This window comes from Larus michahellis, chromosome 5, assembly GCF_964199755.1.
Source record: "Larus michahellis chromosome 5, bLarMic1.1, whole genome shotgun sequence".
NCBI classification, from domain to species: Eukaryota; Metazoa; Chordata; class Aves; order Charadriiformes; family Laridae; genus Larus; species Larus michahellis.
In genome coordinates this window covers 61,272,374-61,293,634 of record NC_133900.1, presented here as the reverse complement: position 1 = coordinate 61,293,634, position 21,261 = coordinate 61,272,374, and the positions used below count along the sequence as shown (strand labels likewise).

General features: G+C 35.1%; 1 protein-coding gene across 10 annotated transcripts in view; it reads left to right on the top strand.

The window, feature by feature from the left end:
• Window positions 1-20,865, top strand: part of RAB28 (RAB28, member RAS oncogene family) — a 67,007-nt gene extending 46,142 nt beyond the window's left edge. For 2 of the 10 annotated variants that reach the window (XR_012587058.1, XR_012587061.1), the window contains 5 exons: window positions 9,676-9,779; window positions 12,672-12,749; window positions 16,953-17,164; window positions 19,158-19,258; window positions 20,175-20,865. Coding sequence is in view for 5 of the 10 variants with exons in the window: in XM_074587607.1 (XP_074443708.1) it covers window positions 9,676-9,779; window positions 12,672-12,749; window positions 19,158-19,253 (278 nt within the window). In the remaining 5 variants the exon portion in view is untranslated. Of the gene's footprint in view, window positions 1-9,675; window positions 9,780-12,671; window positions 12,750-16,952; window positions 17,165-17,465; window positions 17,525-19,157; window positions 19,259-20,174 lie in introns of all 10 variants that reach the window. The other 8 variants (XM_074587607.1, XM_074587610.1, XM_074587608.1 and 5 more) reach the window with 6 other exon arrangements.
• Window positions 20,866-21,261: the final 396 nt, after the last annotated feature.

Below are 21,261 nucleotides of genomic sequence, written 5' to 3'. Positions count from 1 at the left end.
CTCTATAGTTAGCTGCACTCGGTGTGCTGAGATGGGGATGTTTACCTCTGGCTGCTCTTCTTGCTTTTTATTCAAACCTATTTTAAATCGTGGAAGTGTTAACCTTATTAACCTTTTGCCTTCCAAAGATCCACAAGAACCGCTATGTTTTATAGCTTTAGAAAAAACGCTGTAATCCTTTATTATTTAACAGTATTTGAAAGTCTCATTTAATATGGAATGTTTTTATGTAGAAAACCTTATATTAGTAAAGTTTTTTAAAAAATTATATTAATAAAGACTACAGCTACTTCCATAAATACAAATCAAAGAGAACTTTTCATGCTCAATACACTCTTTTCTTATTATTTCATGTGTTAGAACAAATTATCAGCGTCATCAACCCAATCTTATTGTGTGAAAGTATCCTTATTCTAAGAAGCTCATCACAGATTTTGTGTATTCATATGTCATTCCTTGAGAGGCAAGAGAATTCCACGTATGCTTTGTACAAATAAGTGGAGGCCAATAAGAGAGGTATGCATAAAAACAGGCAAACCTAACTTCACAAGAAGATGCCTTTCTTTTTTTAACTGGAGACCTAGGAATTGCTCCCTTTTTGTTTCCCGTATTAGGCATATGTTGTCTTGTCTTGTATCTGTAGGAAATCGTCTTTTTGGTTTAGAAGGAGCTCAGATCATAGATTTGGCATTTAGAAAGTTATATTTTTCTTTGATAATTGACAAGCATATTTGCTGATAATTCAGATTTTTTTTTTTAGAGGAGGAAGTGTTACAATGTTTTGTGTGAATTACAAGAGTTTTTAAGCTATCTATTTTTTTGCTTTCTAAAACCAGTAATTTCCTGTTGTAGCTGGAAATGTTAGGTAAAGTTTTTTAAGTATTAAAGTGCAGTGCCAGCTATTATTATTCTGCCTTAACAAGTCTTCTAATGCAATGTTTGATTTGTTACTATGTCCTCATAGGGAAGCATCAGCAGTAGAGTGTAGATGACAGTGAGAAAGTAAACACATGCTTGCAATCAAATTAATGTATTTCATCTGTCTTCAACTAATAACAATCTGTCATGCTATCTATCTGAGAAGGGGCATAAACAGTTTATTTTGTGTTTGGAATAACTTCCTGGAGGTAGTTAATGTGACATGTAGTTTGTCTGACATGAGTATAACCAGATCAACACTCTAGATGTTTTCTTGATAACCTAAAAAAATTACTGAGAAAATCTGTACTGGAACTATATTTATATTTCGTTTTGAGCTTCCTTAAATCAAGAGTAGTGGCATAGTTTTCAGGACTCCTATGAAAGAGTTTTCTTTTCTTGGCAGTTATACAATTTTAGTGTGAGAAAAAGATTGAAAGTATTAATAAAAATTTAACTACAAAAAGCTGCAGTTCACACTCTGACATTTAGGTCTGACTGCTAGAGAAGTATGTGCTGTAGTAATTTAAAAGTACCAAGTCAAAGCTTATTTTTAAAAAGCTAGGTAATAACACAAAGTCCGATAGTACTGCAGACTTGGTACAATTTGTTTTCAGATTAATTTGTTATTATTTCTGCCTCATTCTGGTTATGTTACTATATCAGATAATAATGATAATAATATCAGCATCAGATATTTATTGTATCAGATGAATTTTTAATTTGCACAGAAAGAAACTTTGTGTCTACTAAGAAAATGAAAGTGCACTTGCTTGAAGTTCTAAGTAACCATTCAAATATTCTTTTAAAAACTAAGGCATAATTAAAAAGCTCCATCTTTTAGTAGGAAGGCAGTAGGTTACTGGTAAACATAGCAACAAAAAGCTAGGGAGGTTTTTTTTGTTGCCCTTTTCCCCTATTTTCTTTGGAGTGATGGGAGAATTAGAATTAAAACTGCTTAAAATTCCTTATGGCAGAAGAGGCCTGAGAGGGGTTCCCTGTGGCCAGAGCTGTGGGACCTGTCGAGCTGTGCTCTGCTGAGGTGCTGTGGGGCAGAGATCTGATAAAGTGGGCAGTAAATCCTGTTACCCAGAATGCTACAGTATTCATCATGATTTCTGTTTTATTCTTTAGAATAATCGATATTTGGGCACATCTTAGAGAAATCCTATTTTTATTCCCTCTTCCGTGCACTTTTGCGTGGGAGAAGCAGAACCTTCACACTCTGAAATTAAACTGACTGTGCTTGTTGAGCAGTGTATACTGCATGAAGATATTACTGTATAACAGTATTGTCTTCATCACTCTGTTAGGTTTTCAGGTGCTCAAGCTACGTTTGTTCTTAAGAAATCAGTGTGGAAGAATACCAAAAAATAGGATGAAAAAGAAATCCTCATATACAGACCCCTTTTTTATGACCCTGGAGTATTTTCAGAAGAGAAAATATGTACATAATTTTAAGCACATGTAAATCAAATTAATAAATTATTAAAGCATTTTTCTTGTCATGTCTGTGTGGGCTAATCGTGATAGCTCATTATTTAAACATTATGTAATTGTATACCTTGTGTGAACAGCTGCAAATACTTTGCAGAAAGATTTATATTTCTTTTTTCACAGCATACTATAAGAGAATATATTTTTGTGTGGTACCATAGATTAATATAGATGTTTACTTATAACTCTAAAACTATGCTTGATTATATTAAAATATGAAATAGTTGTAATATGCATAACTACAAAACTAGATAGTTGTAAATTCAATTATGTGTTAATACCAATTTTAATAGCAAATACTGTAATTATCAAAAAAGAAAAAGTGTAGCTTAAACAGGAGAACTGCCCCTTTGTAACAGGTTCCCTCACAGTTATTACAATTGCAGGCTTTGAAAGTGAAAGACGGTCAGATTTGGATGGAGAGGTTTCCCTTTGCTGAAATTCTCTGAACTGTCTCTTTCATTTTTCTTTTCATACATATGGTTTAGAAAATTGTTTGGTTAGTTGTCACTGATACAGTCACCTAAAATGACTGTATAGTGCCTTATAGTTTACAAGTGTAATCTCACGATCCAGGAGGAATGCCAACAAACTATTAAACATTCAGACTTGCTTAACATGCATTATGCATGCCACTCAGCTGTTTATGCCATTCTGAACAAGTACTGTCGCTATTTTTTCAGCTGCCTGGAAGTACCTGTACAAGTTATATATTTGTGTTTCTTCCAACTTATCTGAAAGGAAGATTCATGCAAAATGGATGTTTTCCGACTTTAAGAAACTGTAGTTTTACATGGAGTTCTTCTCCAGTGATGTTATGAAAGAAGAGATTGGCAGCCCTGTGGGAAAGGGAGATAAATAGCATGAGTAGCAGCCTTTACGTTCTGCATAAATGGTGTTCTGTTGTCTTTTTAGAGTATGTGCAGTTATTGGTTTGAGCGACAATATTTAAATAAAAATAAATAATTTTTACATTTTCGGCATTTTTAAAGATTATAAAACCAAAACATTCATCATTCTTCTAACTGATGATATGTATTTTAAAATACTTACTAGCTTCCTGTTTGTGCCAATTCTATTTCTCTGATAAATTGTTACACACATTTTTATGTAATTAATTTTAAGACAATACAGCGGTGAGATTTGATATCACACTTTATTCTTTGAAGCAAACTCTGGCGAGCTGATTATATTTGCTCTTGTTCATTTCAGTGAAGCAGGTGAGCTAAAGCAGTATTTAAGCTTCTTGACTATTGGTTTTCCACATATGTAAGGTATAATGGAATGGAAATGCTTGTTTTTCCCTGCACAGTGGTGCTATGTGGCTTGTTGCAAGCCTTTTTTTATCTTGAAGAAATGGTACATATATCTAAATAGCGTGAGAGAAACAAATACGGCATTAGTTCATTTATCATTAGTGCTTTCAAAGTCTCAAGTCAAAAATAGAAGAATTATTCAATCAAGACTGAATTACTATTGAATGGCTGTGTGTGGATAAAACACCCCTTTGTTCCACTTGCCTTGCTACTACCCAATGAACTAAAATTTCAGTGATTGACTCTTAATTTCTCAAGTAAAGTTTTAAGAGATTTGACTTTGAATAACTATTTATACTATTTCAAGTGTTTGCTCAGGATTTTTCTATCATTTGATACCTAGCCTTGTCATTTAATACCTAATTTAATACCTAATATCATTTGATACCTAGCCTTGTCATTAGCCTAGACAGTCATTTAAAGTACAATTTCCTTTTCCATTTTGAGTTAGCATTGTCTATCAGCTTTTTTGATGCAAATAAGTGATGTATAGCAGCAATTCAAAGGATAATGAAAATGTTGTTTGTATAAATCACCTGAAGATCTAATCAAATCTCTCTAGTCTTAACTTAAAATGATTATTTTGTCCTTGTCTTAGAATTACAGAATGGTTTAGGTTGGAAGGGACCTTTAAAGGTGACTTACTCCAAACCCCCCTGCAATGAGCAGGGACATCTTCAACTAGATCAGGTCTCTCAGAGCCCCATCCAACCTGACCTTGAATGTTTCCAGGGATGGGGCATCTACCAACTCTTTGGGCAGCCTGTTCCAGTTTCACCACCCTCAGCATGAAAAATTTCTTCCTTATACCTGAAGATCTGAATCTACCCTCATTTAGTTTAAAACCACTACCCCTTGTCCTATCGCAATGGTATGCTTTCTTATAAGTCCCGTTTAAGTACTGAAAGGCCGCAATAAGGTCTCCCCGGAACCTTCTCTTCTCCAGGCTGAACAACCCCAACTGTCTCAGCCTGTCCTCATAGGAGAGGTGCTCCAGCCCTCTGATGATTTTTGTGGCCCTCTTCTGGACCTGGTCCAACAGGTCCATGTCTTTCCTGTGCTGAGGGCTCCAGAGCTGGATGCAGTACTCCAGGTGAGGTCCCGCCAGAGCGGAGTAGAGGGGCAGAATCACCTCCCATAACCTGCTGGCCACGCTTCTTTTGATACAGCCCAGGATGTGGTTGGCCTTCTGGGCTGTGGTGACCATTGTTGGCTTATGGCCAGCTTTTCATCCACCAGTACCCCCAAGTCCCTCTCGGCAGGGCTGCTCTCAATCCCTTCATTGGGATTGATACAGGCTGTATCAATGCAGGGGGTTGCCCCGACCCAGGTATAGAACCCTGCAGTTGGCCTTGTTGAACCTCACAAGCTTCATTCACACGGGCCCACTTCTCAAGCTTATCTTATTTGAAATGTCACTTTCTCTCCACAGAAGTTCACCACATGATGGTGTTTATGTCTTTTTCCTTACGTAGGTACTGCAGTTTTCTTACCTGTTTTTTTCTCACATCTTCAGGAATGCCTTAGAGGGAGTATCTTTGGGATTTCTGTGGGAGTTTCATGCTTGTCTCTTAGATTCCATTTTCTTTTTTCATCTCATTAGATCTCTGTTTAGTCTCATCTACAAATCAAAATTTAACTCCCCAGAGTTCACGAGAAACAAGTCTTTTAGTAAGCCTTGCCTGCTTTTGCTACAGCAGACACTGATCTATGCTGGTTTTATCTACGAGGTGAGATTTTTCACTTGGATTTATCTGACTTGGTGGAGGTCATGTCTGAATTCTTGAAGTTCCTAATATATTTTTGTTGTGCTATTATTTTTATGGGATACTTGTACATACAAAGATGTATAGAACTGTTAGCTATGGAACAGCAATTCATCTTGCTAGCTTTAATTGAAATGACTCTTCCCACCTGACAAGCATAAAGGTGAATGTTTGGTTTGATTCCAGAGAAACAAAAGGTTGAGCTCTTGACTAGTTATTGAGAAACAGAGTTGCAGAAGAGGACAAGTAAGACAACTGAGGTAATTTTTGGAGAAACCGTGGGGTTTTTTGTAGTGGTCAATGAGCTTTTTAGTGTGTATAGAAGGGATAAAAATGATCAAATGGCAGCAGCCCATGTTGAGGATGCTTTTTTCTTAGCAACTTCAAAATTACTTTGGGGACTGATAAGCCCCTTTTTCTTTCCTTATCAGGCCAATTAGGGAAACAATACTATGATCTCTCTCTCTCCCCTACTGCTTGTGACGTCCCTCTGCTTCTCCTGATTTCAGTTTTCATGTGGTTTATTTAAGTATTCCATTTAATGCAAATATACTAAGTGGTTCCTGTATAGTCAAGGAATTAGCAGTGTTCTTGTACTCCTTTGACATTTTAACTATTGCTTTGCTAACTTTAACTGCCATTCCTGTTGGTCCTGTTTTTAAGACCTTTAGAATTTTAGAAACGATAGATCAAAGAAACCTTCTCAGTTCATTCTGTAAAATCTACAGATCTTGAGTTTGCTTTAGCTTTTCGTGATCAGAAAATGTAATTTATTAATGTTTGTATCCAAGCACTTAATTAAAAGTACTGGTTTGTAATTTGTGTGCTTTAGAGATTCACTGTTTGCAAATAGTTAAATCTCTTTTCACTTTTTAAACTAAGATCCTTCTGTCTCCTTTAGACATCCCATTGTGAATTTCTAGCCATCAATTTAAATTCTACTTGGTAAAAATGGACCTGTTAATTTCCTCCTGTATCTGTCATTCACTTCAGACGAGGGGGATGACTGTACCATCTGGCACATAAACTTTGCTTTGGGCCTTTCCCTAAATGTTTGTGTTTGATGTGTGTCCAAATCCTGCGGATTCTTTCTTTGAGACCTTTGTTAGATATGGCCTATTATAACCTTATAACGCAGTTAAAATGTTCTTATTTTGCATCTTAATTTCAGTAATTCCTTTTTCTTGGCCAATGTAATGTTATCTAATCATTTAGAATATTCTGCAAGATCATTTTCCTGCTTTGTACAATCAGACTGTATTTATGTATCTGATTCTCTTTCTTGCTCTCCAAAACTTATTTGTCTTTGCCTTTAAATTTTTCATGGCTTAAGTGCATTCTAGTACCATCCTTCATCCCAAGATATCTATTCCTGCTGTTAATTGGCTCATCAAACCAGCCCACATTGGCCAGCTGTTCGTTTTCTTTCTATAAAGTCCCTACATTCCTTATAAACATGTTTTTAGAAAATCATTTTTCTCCTCCGAATCCCTTCTTAAAGTCTTTTTGCTGTGATGTCTAAATAAAAGCTGGACAAGACTTATCTCCTGGTGTGCTGAGAATTCTTGCCTGTCGAGCTGACCAGCATCAGATGTTGCAAAAAGAAGAAGGAAAAAAAAAAAAAAAAAAAGACTGGACAGTAACTATGGCTATAGCTGTTCTTTGGTAACTGTCTGTGATTGTGCCCTTAGCCTGTGGCAAGGCAAAGTAATTTGAGTTAGCATAGTCGTCTTTCATTGACTGCAAACTGCAACTTTTTATAGTTAAATATTTATTAGCGCTTGAAACCCTTTTCTTGTACTAAAACTGTGCCCTCTTTCATTGAGGGCTAATGTAACATGAATTGCCTTGCATTTACTGTGGGCTGAGAGTGTGCACATGGACAGTTATCTGGCAGTTATCTAGCATAACAGTAACTGTACAGTTCACAGCACACTGCCTATAATTCAGAAGACAAGGTGAAATACTTGTAAGTGGGGAGAGGGACTGAGAATTACACAAAATTCTGAAACATAATTTCACCTTGATTTTTGCTCCCGGTCTGTTAGATTGTAGGGTCTTGAGTGCTTTTAACTTATTTACTGTAGTAGAGTATATGCTCCATTGACCATATATTATTCTTGATCTTTCTTCGAGTAGAAAGTAGGAAGCATTTGAGGTTATGATTTCCAATATGGAAGTGGCATTTTCCTCCTGAAAATTCATAAGCCTTTTAGCATGCTGTTGTGTTCTTCCACACTCTATTCTTTCCTTCCTGGGAAAAAGAGAAAAATTTGAGAGATATTATAATTTGTGAGCTTGTCTTTATCAATTTACGTAAGCATGTCATGGTATTTTAGAGGGATACAGTGTAAATGCTATCTATCTGTCTGTCTATCTATCTATCTATTTTTATTGTAACCATGTGTAGGTTTTTGGAGTTCGGGTATAGTCCAAGAAATACAGTGAGTGAAATTTGGAGGTGGGGTTAAGGTTCCTTTAAGAGCTCGTCAAATAAAAATAAAGAAAATATATATTTATTTTTCCCCAAAGAGTAATCTCACTGTTGTGTTTTCCAGACTGCACTTAAAGCTAATATGTGAAGAGTAAAAATAATAGTTAATAATGATATGGTTTAGGCAGCATGCTGTACTTTATTCTTAAAAGCATTTCCACAGAGGCTCTCTTCTGGTAGTTATTTTTGAGAGAAAAAAGTTAAGTAGCTGTTATGTAGACTGCATGAGTTTTTAACAAAATTGTTATCGACTTTAGGTTTTATCTTAGTAAATTAATTTGTCCTTCCTATTGTTTATGAAACCATATATTCTACGTTTAGTATTATGAAAAACTGTTACAAACTTTAGTGTTAATAGCTTAGTATTTTAGTCCTTCACAAATTAATGCCTGTGGTAACTGGATGGTGTTAGGCCTGTTCTTATAAACAAGGCTGTACTGATGTACAAGGAACAGTAATATGTGGCAAAAACTCTATGTTAACCAAGGTAAGCAGTATAAATGGGGTGTAGGAATCCCCTGTTAGACTCAAAATCTCCAAGAGAAAATCTCCAGAGCCTACAAATTAAAGACCTCCAATATCATTTTAAAATAAAGCCTTTTATGTAGTAGGAGAGCATTTTTTCAGCTGATAATCAAATGACACTATTATGCAGGCTTACTAGATTTGCAAATTTACAAGTTTTTACAAGTCAGTTGGGTCCCTTCCTCAGGAAATCAGTTTAAGTTTTTTTTTCCTGTATTGACTCAAAGAGCCTGGTTGTCCTTAAATCCTTCTGAATATATTTGCCTTATAATTTGACGGCATTGAGTCAACACCCTTATAGGAACTGTAATGCAATAAAAAGAGAAACTGTTCAATATAGTTTCCAGTTACCTTAGGATCAGATTTGGAGAAACTGGAATGTACACAATAAAACCTGTGCAAGACTTGAGTTCCATGTTGTTTTGGAAGCAACTAGTACTTTTCAACATAAAATACCATTTGAAAGCTTTGCTCTGCTTTGAATGGTTGTAAAATGATAAAAATGAAAATGCGTGTGACTCTTAAAATATGCATTTTACTGTTTTTAATTTTCTGAACCAAACCTTTGTGGAATTGAAAACTTCATATACAAGTAACTAAGCATCAATGTTTTTACTCAGTTCATTTTTTTATTATTATAGTGAATGTTTTTGCTCTACCATGTTCTGCAACAAAATTCTTTATAACTCATTTACATTTTTCTCTTAGAAAAAAAATACGTGGATTCAGATGTGCTTCGTGAACTCTATTTTGTAAAAGTCTTTAATTACACTGGAATCTCCATTGTGCATCATGCTTGCAAACAGAATGCGCAAAATTTAGTTCTGTCTCAGCTTTTTGTCTGTAGCTAGTAGTAAAATTTTTAAATATTTCTTGTGTCTATCCAGAAATAAATTTGTCCTTTATTTCATTACGATTTTTTTGCATTTGACTGTATAAATTTAATTGTGCTTTCATTTTAGTTTTGCAAATAAAATCAATCTGAGGTAATTAGTTATTTTTATGTTTGCAAGTGATTATAAAAAGAAAGAAACTTGTATTTGCATACATCTGTAAAGGAAAAGATTACATCTGATGTGTTTCCAATGAATAATTTCTAAGACAGGTAACTAAATGGACTCCGTTGTAGTAATTTTTCCTTTTTTCAACTTATTTTTAGTTGACTTGGAGCATATGCGCACAGTGAAAGTTGACAAGCATCAACGATTTTGTCAGGAAAACAATTTCAGTAGCCATTTCGTGTCAGCCAAGACAGGAGATTCTGTAAGTAAGAAAAAAAAATCCTTGTAGATGTTTTGTTTTGTTTGTTTGTTTTTTGTTATTTTTTATTTTATTTTAAGCAAGCCATTATTCTGTGATACGATGTAGCAACTTTATTATACTTCACATCTCAAACTGTCAAGAACTTTGGCTGCTGCAGGTCCTTTTTGCCTACCTACTTCTGTGAAAAATAGATTTTGTACAAGTGTATATGTTCTTTATTAATGTCAGTGGCTTCTTATCTGATTTGCATTTTGAGGTACAGATTTTAATATGGAAATGGTCTAGCTTATTCATCAGCATGAGAACTGAGACCAGCTGGATGTCTGTTTGATGTCAGCCAGCAGTTCAATGTATTTCTTCAATCCAGGTGGAGTCCCATCTATGGACCATCAGTATAGAAGCTTTCAACAGTTGACAATGTCACAAGACCCTGTTATGATTAAAGTTTTTAATATGGGTCCTGAGCCATGAGAGACACTCTCTCTGCATGTCCATTGAAATTTGAACATTCTGGTGTTCGTAATGCTTTGCAGAGCACATTTTTGAACAATCTTTTGACTCTGAGCTAACTGGGTTATTTGTTTTAGTTGGAAGCCTATGGAAGAAAAAGTTCTTTTTCAGTTGACTGTATCAGTCAAAGTAAATCACACTGTATTACTTTGCTTCATTTCTGTCACATGCCTAAAGACTTTGTCATTCCCTTAAAGCAGTCCTGTATCTGTCTCCTATTTATGACAACATGGTTTATTTTTATGTTATTGAACGGTAAGACCATGTTCAATTATATGGAAGTATAATTCTGTAACATAAATGGAATCACTTGTTCTAAAATCTTTGATGAAACTTCTACATTGGACTGCCTAATTTCATAAGAAAATAATTATTCGGTAAAGTCTAACAATACTGGTGTTACAAATGCAGTGAATTCTGATTCTCCTTACAGTTTGTGTTAAACCTTTGGCATAAATTTTTGTTTGAAGTGTGAAAATTCAAGCTTTTTATGCTAGAAACAAGAAAAATTTCATAATAGTTCAGTCAATTAAGTGTGAATTTGATAAAATATATTCCTTTCTCAAGGAGACAGCCTTTTTGTGGGATTTAGTAATAGAAAAAGCAGTTCTTTTTATAAGGTTGATATATTTAGCATTGCAAATTATGAGGGAATCTTCATTATATCTTTTCAATTGATTCATCATTTACAGCAGCATCCCACTATGTATACTGATTGTGCTTTTTTTAAACTTACTGTTTAAAAACAAAAGTAAATCTGAATATACCTAGAAAGCGTTAACCAGAAATCTCTGTTTAAATATCTACTAACAAAAGAAGGTGTGAGGTGTAGTTCACATAATTCATTTTTAGTTTCAATATAGATTTGAATTACCTCTTTCACTGTTACTGCACACTGACCTTTTAAAATCTTCATGTATTTGGGTAGTTGTGCAGGAAAGACAGGGTGTTTACCCTAGGCAATGATTTAAGAAGAGGCCATCCATTGCTACCTTGGATATAGACTAGAGGAGTCTTAAATACTCAGTTAAGATAAATGAAGTGATTTGTTTTGTTTACCTCAGATTTCTCCAACACTCATATGCAAAAGATAATTTTATGTACACAGAAAAGCCCGAAAGTCTCCTCAGGGGAGAAAAACTTTCGTGAAAGATTTAGTATAGCTAACTGCCTTACTGTCCATCAAATTGCATAACTTAAGCACTGAACTCGTGCCTGATGCTTTTTGCAGAAAGCTCAGTACACCTGAGTGCCTGGTGTGGCTTAAAGTAGGTCTCTGGAAAAGGTAAGCCTGGCCAGGATTTCCTTTCTTGCTGTGTGGATGCTAGGAGAATAGACCAGTACTAGACCAAGTAGTTAGAGAAAGAGAAATTATTTTGGAAGCTACCATGGCTTGTTGGTTGTGCCACTAATTCATTACTGGTTTCCATGTCAGGTGTATGAAAAAAATTGTGTAAATGGTATTTTTTTGAATTTTCATTGCAAATGACTAAAAGCACTTACAGAGGCCTTACCTTTTGGTGGTGGCAGCTGCATGATGAAAAGCAATGTTTGTTATTAGTTTAGGTTGTGAGCTCAGTCGAATAACCGTGTAGATAAAAGATAATGTGTAACTTGACAATACAGTGTTCAGCAGCAGTGCAAGCTTAAGCTGCTCCCCTTTTAAACATCTGTTGTGTTCTTTAATCTCATTTAAAATGCAGCTGCCTAAACAGGAAGATTGGTGGACTGGATTGAGATGAAGTAAAGGAGTTATTTAAGATAGCATTGCCACCCTGTGTTATCTCTCAAACCATGTCCAAAGTCTAACTCTGCTGGGCTGGTGCATGCCATACACCGTCTTGCTTTTTTCCTAGATAACTTCAGTATAACACTCATAATGTTTTGCAAGACTCTTCAGAACAAATGTATAATTGCTAATGTTTTTTAAAATGTATGCAGTAGAGATTTTGGTTATGTTGATGCACAGTTCTGTTGTTGTCAATTTCAGAAACTTACAACGCTTTTGCACAATATGCTGGTAATATATTTTTGTGCTAAGCATTAGTGAATACCCTTATTCATATTTTATAGCACTGAGAGTAGTATTTGAGAGGTGGGTTGTGTAAAAGCTTGTTTAAACTTAGGTCTCTGGAGGCAGGGTAGAAGTGTTGCTTAACAATCCAGCATACTGTTCGTTCCTTGTACCATTGTTGAGTTATTTTCTCCAATTTTTAAACAAAATTGAATGTACCAGATGAGGTTATTTTCAGATCTGTTTTGCACAGGTCATAATTTTGTATATCTCATTGTTTACAGTTCAAGAATGGTTTGATATATTTGAAAGAACCTCAAGGATGTCTGTTTTTAATCATTTAAATGCAATTTAATTTTTTTCCATAGGTCTTCCTGTGTTTTCAGAGAATTGCTGCTGACATACTTGGCATCAAATTAAACAAAGCAGAATTGGAACAATCACAGGTGATTTTCCACAAATACATGTTTTTCCTTAGTATTTTATTTAGTATTAAAAAAATTACCTCATTGCAAATTAATAACTGTCCATTAAAGCAAGCAGTATCTGTTGTTCTGAAGACAATTATTGACTTTCACAACAGCTGTTAAAAAAACATAATGATTCTTTATTTATCCATCATGATAAACTTGCTGAAACAAGGAAACAGGAAAAAACTTCACTGTGAGAACTGTTTGTTTAAAAATAGTACTCAAAATTGTTTTAGAAGTTAAAGCCTCTCTATATGTATGCATATACAGGTATCATGGGAGACACTCTTATATATACATTAATTACTAGACATTGATATCAGATACCGTTTTTATGATAATTGTTCTTTTTAAATTCTTTACATATTTAAAAACAAATTTAATTTTAGAACAATACAAATTTAACTGATAGAAGGCATAAGCTTCTGTGAGTGGAAATGTTCTAAATAAATCTTCATTGTAGTCATACAGGAAAAAATATTATTTTGCAGTCACAGTCAGGAATTAACTATGTCAAATCCTGTGTTTGGTTAATATCAGATTTTAGTTTTCATTCTGTCCCTGTATAACACAGGACAAGAATACTTTCCTCAGTAGTGACTGTCTGGCTTGGGGAAGGAATATTGACTTTGTAGTCACTATTTCCCATTTTATTATGATGTGCAGATAAGAAGTGAATCCAACTCTGGTTCGGCATAGCCATTCTCAGCAGCAGGCAGACCTGTGGAATCATGTGTTTGGGTAGCTATTACAGCTCTCTGGCATCTGCAATTATTTTTCTCACTGTATCAGTCCCAAATAATCTTCCCCTAAAGGAGCTGCATAGTTTCTGACCTTGCATTCTGTGTTTTATGCTTTGTGTTATGAGTGTTATCTTGGGGATTTTCTGTCACTTCCTCTGCTGTGAGAAAGGGCTGAGAGAGAGGAGAAAGCTTCCCAGCAATAGGTGGGAAGGTCATCAAGACGGCTGTCCCCCATTCTCTTAAATTGGTTATTAGTGAGTTAGGGATGTGAATGTAGTGATTTCACTGTGAATGCATGGCGAAACCCTGCTCCATGTTCTGCTCTGAACTGTAGCGGAGCTTTGTTGCCGTTCATGCTGTTCAGTAATTGATGTATGCAAAATAGCTCTAATGAGGATGTGGTGTTATGACCTTACGAATTAGTGAGGAAAAGATGTTTTCACTGTTTTTATAAATTTGAACCATAAGTATATATTAATTAAAATGTGAGTACTTGCTTAACTGTATCTACCAGAGTTGGAAGTCATTTAGATTTTACCATTGAGTTAGGAAACCAAAAATGTGTTAATTGTTCAAATAAGAAATCAAGCAAGAGGTTTTCTGGTATAAACTCTTTCCCTTACCACCTCCTTCTTCCTAGTTCCTGCTTCTAAAAATAATTTTCCTGCCAGCAAGACTGTGCGCATAGGTTTAAACCAAAAAGATTTTATACAAACCCAGTTTCAGAAACCTCGAAAACAAAGGCTATGCTACTGAGGCAACCCTTCCTATACAATGACATTTGAGACTACAATATGCTTATTTGAAGTTTACTTATTGAACCAAAAGGTAGCTGTTCTAGTGGTGTAATATCCTGGAACTGCGAATTGCTACCAACATTAAACCAGGACCACAAAATAAGTCAACAGGTTTGTTTAAAAGAAAGGCACAACATTTCTTATGTGCAGCTTGGTCTCCTGCTTTTTGGAAATACAATAAACATGTAATTTCTGAAAGTGTTTTGCCACAGCAGTGTTTACAATCTGTGTTGAAGTGGTTAACTAGAAAACTGTATTGCAAACAGTGGAATGGTAAAATATACTTGTAGCGCATACCTAACAAGCAAAGCTAAGGAGATTTGAAAAGCTGTCATTTATAGGTAGAGAAATATCATGTCTCTTCAGTGATCTTTTACTACTAAGGCACCATCCGTCTACTGTTCTGAGCTCTGTGATTATTTGCATATAAATCAGCATGTAAAGAGTTCCTTACTTTTTCTTTGATTGTTTACCTAGCACTGGAACATCAGTCTTAGACCTCTCTGCTGTGGGGTGGTGTGTTCCAGTAACTCAAGTGTAAGCTTGCAGATAGGTATGCAATTGCCTTAAATTAAAAACAGAATATGAGAAACAGGGTTATACAGAAAATCCGAACTTTCTGACGAAAGTGTCTATTTTTAGGTTGTTTTTAAATTAAGAACCTCCATGTAGCCCTGACCCAAGTACCTAACTTTCTATATCAAATTGGTATCAGCTTTAAGTAGGCTTATTTCTGCCTTGGTATTGTAATTACAATTTTTAACTTTGTTGAGCAGATCAATGGAATATGCAATATGTAGATCAGACAAATTTGATATTACGTAAATTGCAGTAGCAATAGCCTAGAAATAGTTAATATGCATAAATTAAATACAGTGGCCCACACATTACTGTTAATGTGAATCCAAGCTATAGTGATAAAAAAAAAGGTTAACACCCTCCCATCCCCCCATCCCGAAAAACAAAGAACAACAACAAAAAACCAACAACAAAAGTAGAAACAAAGCCAGTAAATGGAGTTGGACAGAAAAGAAACTTCATTGTCGCTACTGAGGTACAGCAGAAGTCACTATGTGGTGCTACGCTGTGCATGTAGCTGAAGAGTGAGAGCTGGAAGGCAACTGCCTGACTTTGCAAGGTTCTGCTAATCAGTCTATGCCGAAGAAGCAATAGTTCTTTGTTACCAGTAAAACATTTGCTTCCTTTCAGAGTGCTATTTTGAGTGGGATGTAGGAATTGTCCAAATTTAAGTCAGTGAGAAACCAATGGGAATTGTACTGGAGCATCTGTCTGTTAGCTGTGTCTTAAGGTTCATTGTTGTATGGAACTTCTTAAGATAGGAAAGGTAAAGTCTCTATATAAAATTAGTGAAGGAAAACTTTAACCTTCATATCCTCAGGGAGATGAATAGAAGGACATTTCTTGAGAGAAATTTATTAGTCTGCAGTGGAAAAGACTAATTGCAGTAATGTGTTGATGCTGTTTCCCAGAAGCATGGAGCTGGTCTCTTGGCTGGAAGGAGGTGGTGTTAGATGATGTTGCCATTACTAGGTTTCTGGTTTACCACAGACTTTTTGTATGACAGGTACAGCTTCCTTAGTGGGGTGGTGGTGGTTGTGGTTTTTTTGGTTGGTGGGGTTTTTTTGTAGGTGTGTTTTTTTTTTTTTTTTTTGTTGGTTGGTTGTTTTTTCTTCCCTCTCTGTAAAGTGGGCACAGGGCTTCCTTAAATTGTCGAACAGTTATATGAATATGTTCCTTAAAATTTGTATCCATTTAATACTCTAGCTATTGGACTATAAAAGTAGATAGAGAGATGCTAGATAAATGCTATAAAGAAACAAATAAAAAAAATACGATGGTAAGTGTGACTCATCCTTACATCAGTAAGTATGCAATTGTTGACTTAAGTTTAATTTTTAAACAAAGAGTAAAATAAATTTTAGTTTTTACAAATGTGCACTATTTACACGCTGGATTATATCTTCATATTTTTCGTATTTTGTGTAACGTGAGGTTTCCTCATTTTGAAAAATGAGGTTTTCGCTTGAATATTTTTGTCAGAGAACATCAGATGTCTTCAGTCAGTCTAGGTGATAACAAAGTACAAGATGAAATACTGAGTTTGTATAAAATGCCAACAGTGAAATTTTATATGTGAATTATGTTTTATTATGTTTTTTCTTCATTATTACTGATTGCCTAATATTGAAAATACACTTTAAAAATTATTTCTTGCACTTTTGATGTCATGCCTGAAGATCATCTTTCTTGTGTTGGAAATCAATTATAATTGTCACAGTCACTAGGAAGATCTTAGAAGTGTCTCACGTGTGGTTTGAAATAAGTAATAGGAATCCCAAACACATTTTTTTAACTTGTATGAATTTGTGGGGCTTGACTTATGCCTTTTGAGCTTTGATGACTGGCGGAGTGGCAGAAGCCCTGGTGAAACGTGGATGGGGTTCTTGGTCTCCTTCAAATTAACAGCAAAACTTCTGTTACTTAACTGCAAGAACAAGCCTTAGAAATTGAATTACTTACTGTGCGTTGCTTTAGAAAACGGCTGCAGCAGTTTAAGATATTAATGCAACCCGAGCTATTTGTTACTGCCCTTTTGCTGGAATTTATCACTCCCACAGCAGAATCAGAAAATGGAAGGTGATCATGTGCCTTGGCCACATCAGGGTGAAGTCGAGCAGCTTAGCTTAAACTGCTGCTGAAAGTTGTTTTTAAGTGAAGCTGCCAGACTTTGTGCTGAAGCGGATGAGGTGCAAGTACACGTTGCATTCCACCAGCTCTCCTTTGGCAGCAGTGATCTCCAGCAGAGGAATAGCACAGACATTTGGGGGTGGTAAGTTTTTAAACTATCTCAGCTAGAGCTACTAAACCTTGTCTGTTAATATGCTGAGATGAATGTTAATCAAACCTTTATTTGGTCAAAACTGTGGTGAAACAAAGAACTAGATTACTCTTTATACGTGACTGGAAAGTAGAGCATGTTTTTGAAGTGAAACAGTTCCAAAGTAGGAAAATTGGAGGTTCTGACTGATTTTTCAGTCCTCAAAATCGCAAGGGTCTGATGAAATTTGAGGAAATAGCTCCTTTACTAATAAAATGTTTTTCTTTCTATGTTTTTTTACTTTCAACTGTAGTGTAAAAACTGCATGGGGTACAGCTTTGTTCCTTGGCATTGGCAAGAGCTAGCATTTTTGTAAGTGATGTGTAGTTTTCTCTTTAACTAAATGCCAGTTCAGCAAATGAGGGTGCTCTACAAAAAACAGCTTTGTACAATAAAATGTTTGGCAGATAAGTCAGATCTGGAATTCAGAGCACCTGCACCAAGAAAGGTTGTTTCTTATTATTGACAGTGGTTTGAACCATGGCAATGATATGCCTGACACAGAAACTTTGTATCAGAAACTGATACAAAGAAGCCCAAGTTTTTAATTACCAGAAAGTTAATAAAAGAAATGTCGCAGTGGTACTTTTTTTTAACCTTTATTTAGATGAAATTCCTTTAGAAAATCCAAGTCATTTATGATAGTCAGTTTCTTCCTACAGTGTGCCTAAGCATGGGTCACTAACCTGCCTATGTTTACAGGATGGGATTTAGACCAATGTTTTGATGAACTATTAATTGCCTACTGATTGCAAGAGTTTTTTCCCCCCTCCCTTAGGTGTAGTCAAAAGACTGGTATGAAGAAACTGGGGCCTGTGAGGTCAGATAAGACTGTTTAATGCTAAAACTCCTACTAGCGCCTTACAAGGGATTTGGCAACCTTTCCCTTGATAACATCAGACCAGGAGTCCAGTAAATCATGAGTGTTGTCCACTAGATAAGCTAATATGAATGCGATCAATTAAACTCAAGAAGAACACATCAGCAGCTAATAAATCCAGATCCCTTACCAGCCAATTCAGTTATTGTTGCTTGTTTGACATACAAGTTTTATTTACAGAGGTAATCTTTAGTATATACTGTTTATATATTTGTATAATCCAGTTTATGTATTGTTTCCTTTAAAATAATAGTATTTATTAATTTATTCATTCATTTTAACCTTAAAAATATGTTGTGTAGAAGTTGAAGTATTTAAGAAAAAATTATTAAACTGTTTTATGGTACTTTTCATAGCAGACCTCCCTGCTCTGTTACTTCTTTGCTGAAATTGCTCTATGAATTTTTCTTCCCTTTGCATGAACACTGTATTAATAGTGAGAAAACTTTCAACAGTTTTGCTTGTTTTTAAAGGGAAGAATGAAAGCCTTTTATTTTCTTGTATGAAGTAAAGAAAACTCAAAGCTTTGTAGCACTTAGATATGAGGTTAATTTATGTCACAAAATTTATTTTTTATTATATATTTAGTTGTAATGTGAAAGATGCAATGGAAAGATGCATGCGTATGTCTAATGCACTTGCTACAGTTGTTGCAACTAATGTAATATTTCAGTACACTAGACTTAAAGGAATAGGCCATTGTCATCTTTTCTTCTACTGAATTGCCTTCCTTTTTATTCTGTCCCTTCTCTTGCTTTAATACACTTCCATTGATTGCATGTAAGAATATTTCACTTTGGTGCTTTGAAAGGGCGTGTCCTTGGAGAAGCTTGAGAAGCAGCCCTCATGCTGATAGGGATGCTTCCAGCTTCCAGACATGTTGCTCTTATATCAGCATAAGGCCTGAAAAGAAATGCACTTCTGTTTTGCTGCTGCATAGTCTTTTTATGTCATTCATTCGTTCTTTTCAACTACTGATCAATCTCTCAATTTTTTTTTTCTTCTCTTTCCTTTTTACATTCTTCTCCTTGCTCTCTATCCATTATGTTGATACACGATTAACAGCATGTTGTCAGGGCAGGACTAGTGAAATATCCTGAAGAAGATAACCAACATCACACCACTTCCAACTGCCAGAGCAAAGTCTGCTCAATGCAGTAGTTCAGGTATTGATGGAAACCTTGGTATTTTTTTCAAGCTTCGTTGCTTTTACACGAAGTAACAACTGTTACAGTAAATTCTATGGAAGAAAATATATTTTTTCATCTGTAAGCACTTGTAATACTTAATATACTAATTTGAAACTATGTGTACAATTATATAGTGTTTCTAATAACGAGATAGTTCATAGAAACTTTGAAATACTTCATGTTACTGTTTTAGGAAGGTCCTTCAGTGCTGTATATTTAAAATGCTACATAGCTGCCTCAGATGGAAATGGACACAAAATTGCAATCTCATTTCCTCATATAGGAGACCCAAACAGTCTTATTAAATGCTTTGTAAATAGAATGGGTAATATCTGTTGGTGTGTATTAGAAAATACTTATGGTGGTTCTTTTTCTCTTAATTTAGTCTTTAGTCAGTCTGCCTATCAAAGCTTTTTTGAAACGTGGTTGTATTTGAAATTTTCTTTGTATTCTGTCCATATTTTCCTGTGAAGTGCTTGGAGAAAAGATGAAAAGACAAATTTACATACAATTTCCAGTTACAATTTAGACAGTTATTCTTAAACAATGCATACCGTAGTCTTTATAAATGAATATTGTTTTATTATTTCCATACAAAACAATTTTCATAGAAGTAAAACTGTATTCACTGCTTTTGAAAAAAAGTCATGTTCCGTTTGTAGTTTTGTGGAAACCTACCAAGGCACTTCCTTCTGCTTAGTATGGTTAAACTGGTGTTTAGAGTGAGAATTAGCACCTGATAAGACTTTCTATAAAGTGATGAAAAAATCCTAAACACTGTCTGTTTTGCCTAATTTTTTCCTATCGTATTTCATAGTAAAATATCTGTTGAATGTTTTGCCAGCATGAAGATTGTATTTTCTGATTGTTACTGTGTTTTCTTTTATGACAGAGGGTGGTGAAGGCAGATATTGTCAACTACAGTCAAGAGCCTGTGACAAGAACTGTTAATCCTCCTAGAAGCTCAATGTGTGCAGTTCAATGACCATGCTATTCTTCTTTGTTTTGATACCTTTGGCGGTCCTCCTACCTTGACACAGGCTCTGGGATTACCAGGAACTTTGTTTTAACAGTGACCATCGCAACAATGCAATTAGAGGTTTCAAAAACATGTTGCACCATTGTACGTTGACAAGCAGCAGGCAGTTGTTTGACTGGCCGATGTTCAAACGTGAGACCACACACTTTGAAAAATTAAGATCTCTATTCTTTTAAATTATATTTAAATAAAGCAGTATAACTGTGTTTATATGTTTCCTCCTATCTATTTGACTGATACCGGAATAAAAATGGATGAAGATCTGCATTCAAAACACTTTTAAAGACATCACTATGGAACGGTTTTTGCCAAAGCATTTAAAAAATGTTTTTCTCCTTTTTTTTTTTTTTTCTCCTGTGATCTGAACTAACAGTCATCAAAATGTAACTTGGAAAAGCTATTGCTGGAATAATTTTAAGCACATAATATATTTTATCTAGGGATAATTTGGAAAGTATTCCGCTAATATATATACATAGAGCAAAATGTATAAATGGTATCCAGTAAGAAACAGTGCTTGAAATAAAGCTGTAATATAAAAATAGTTACTTTTCTGAAGTCTCAAGTTGTCTCCATGAGTGCTCTGAAAAATGCTAGTGTTTTTTGTGTATTTTTATTACTACATCAGCATTTCTTCTTGCAGTAGTAGATATGCTCGTATATCTTCATGAATATGGATGAACCTCAGTCAACAGTTTGGGCTGTAAATGTTGAGTGATATATTCAGCATGCATTGGAAACTGTTGATAGATCAATTAGGATCAGTCATTTTTAATAACTAACTGAATGACTTTTGGCCTGGTACTCTTTTCTTTCTAGTTCAGAGTAAATGACAAATAAAGAGCTGTCTGCTCTGTGATGATCACATTTCTCCTCTGTTTCTTTTCTGGCAGTTTCTTTTAGACATGCACTTGTCAGCTGGCACATCTGAATAGAAAGC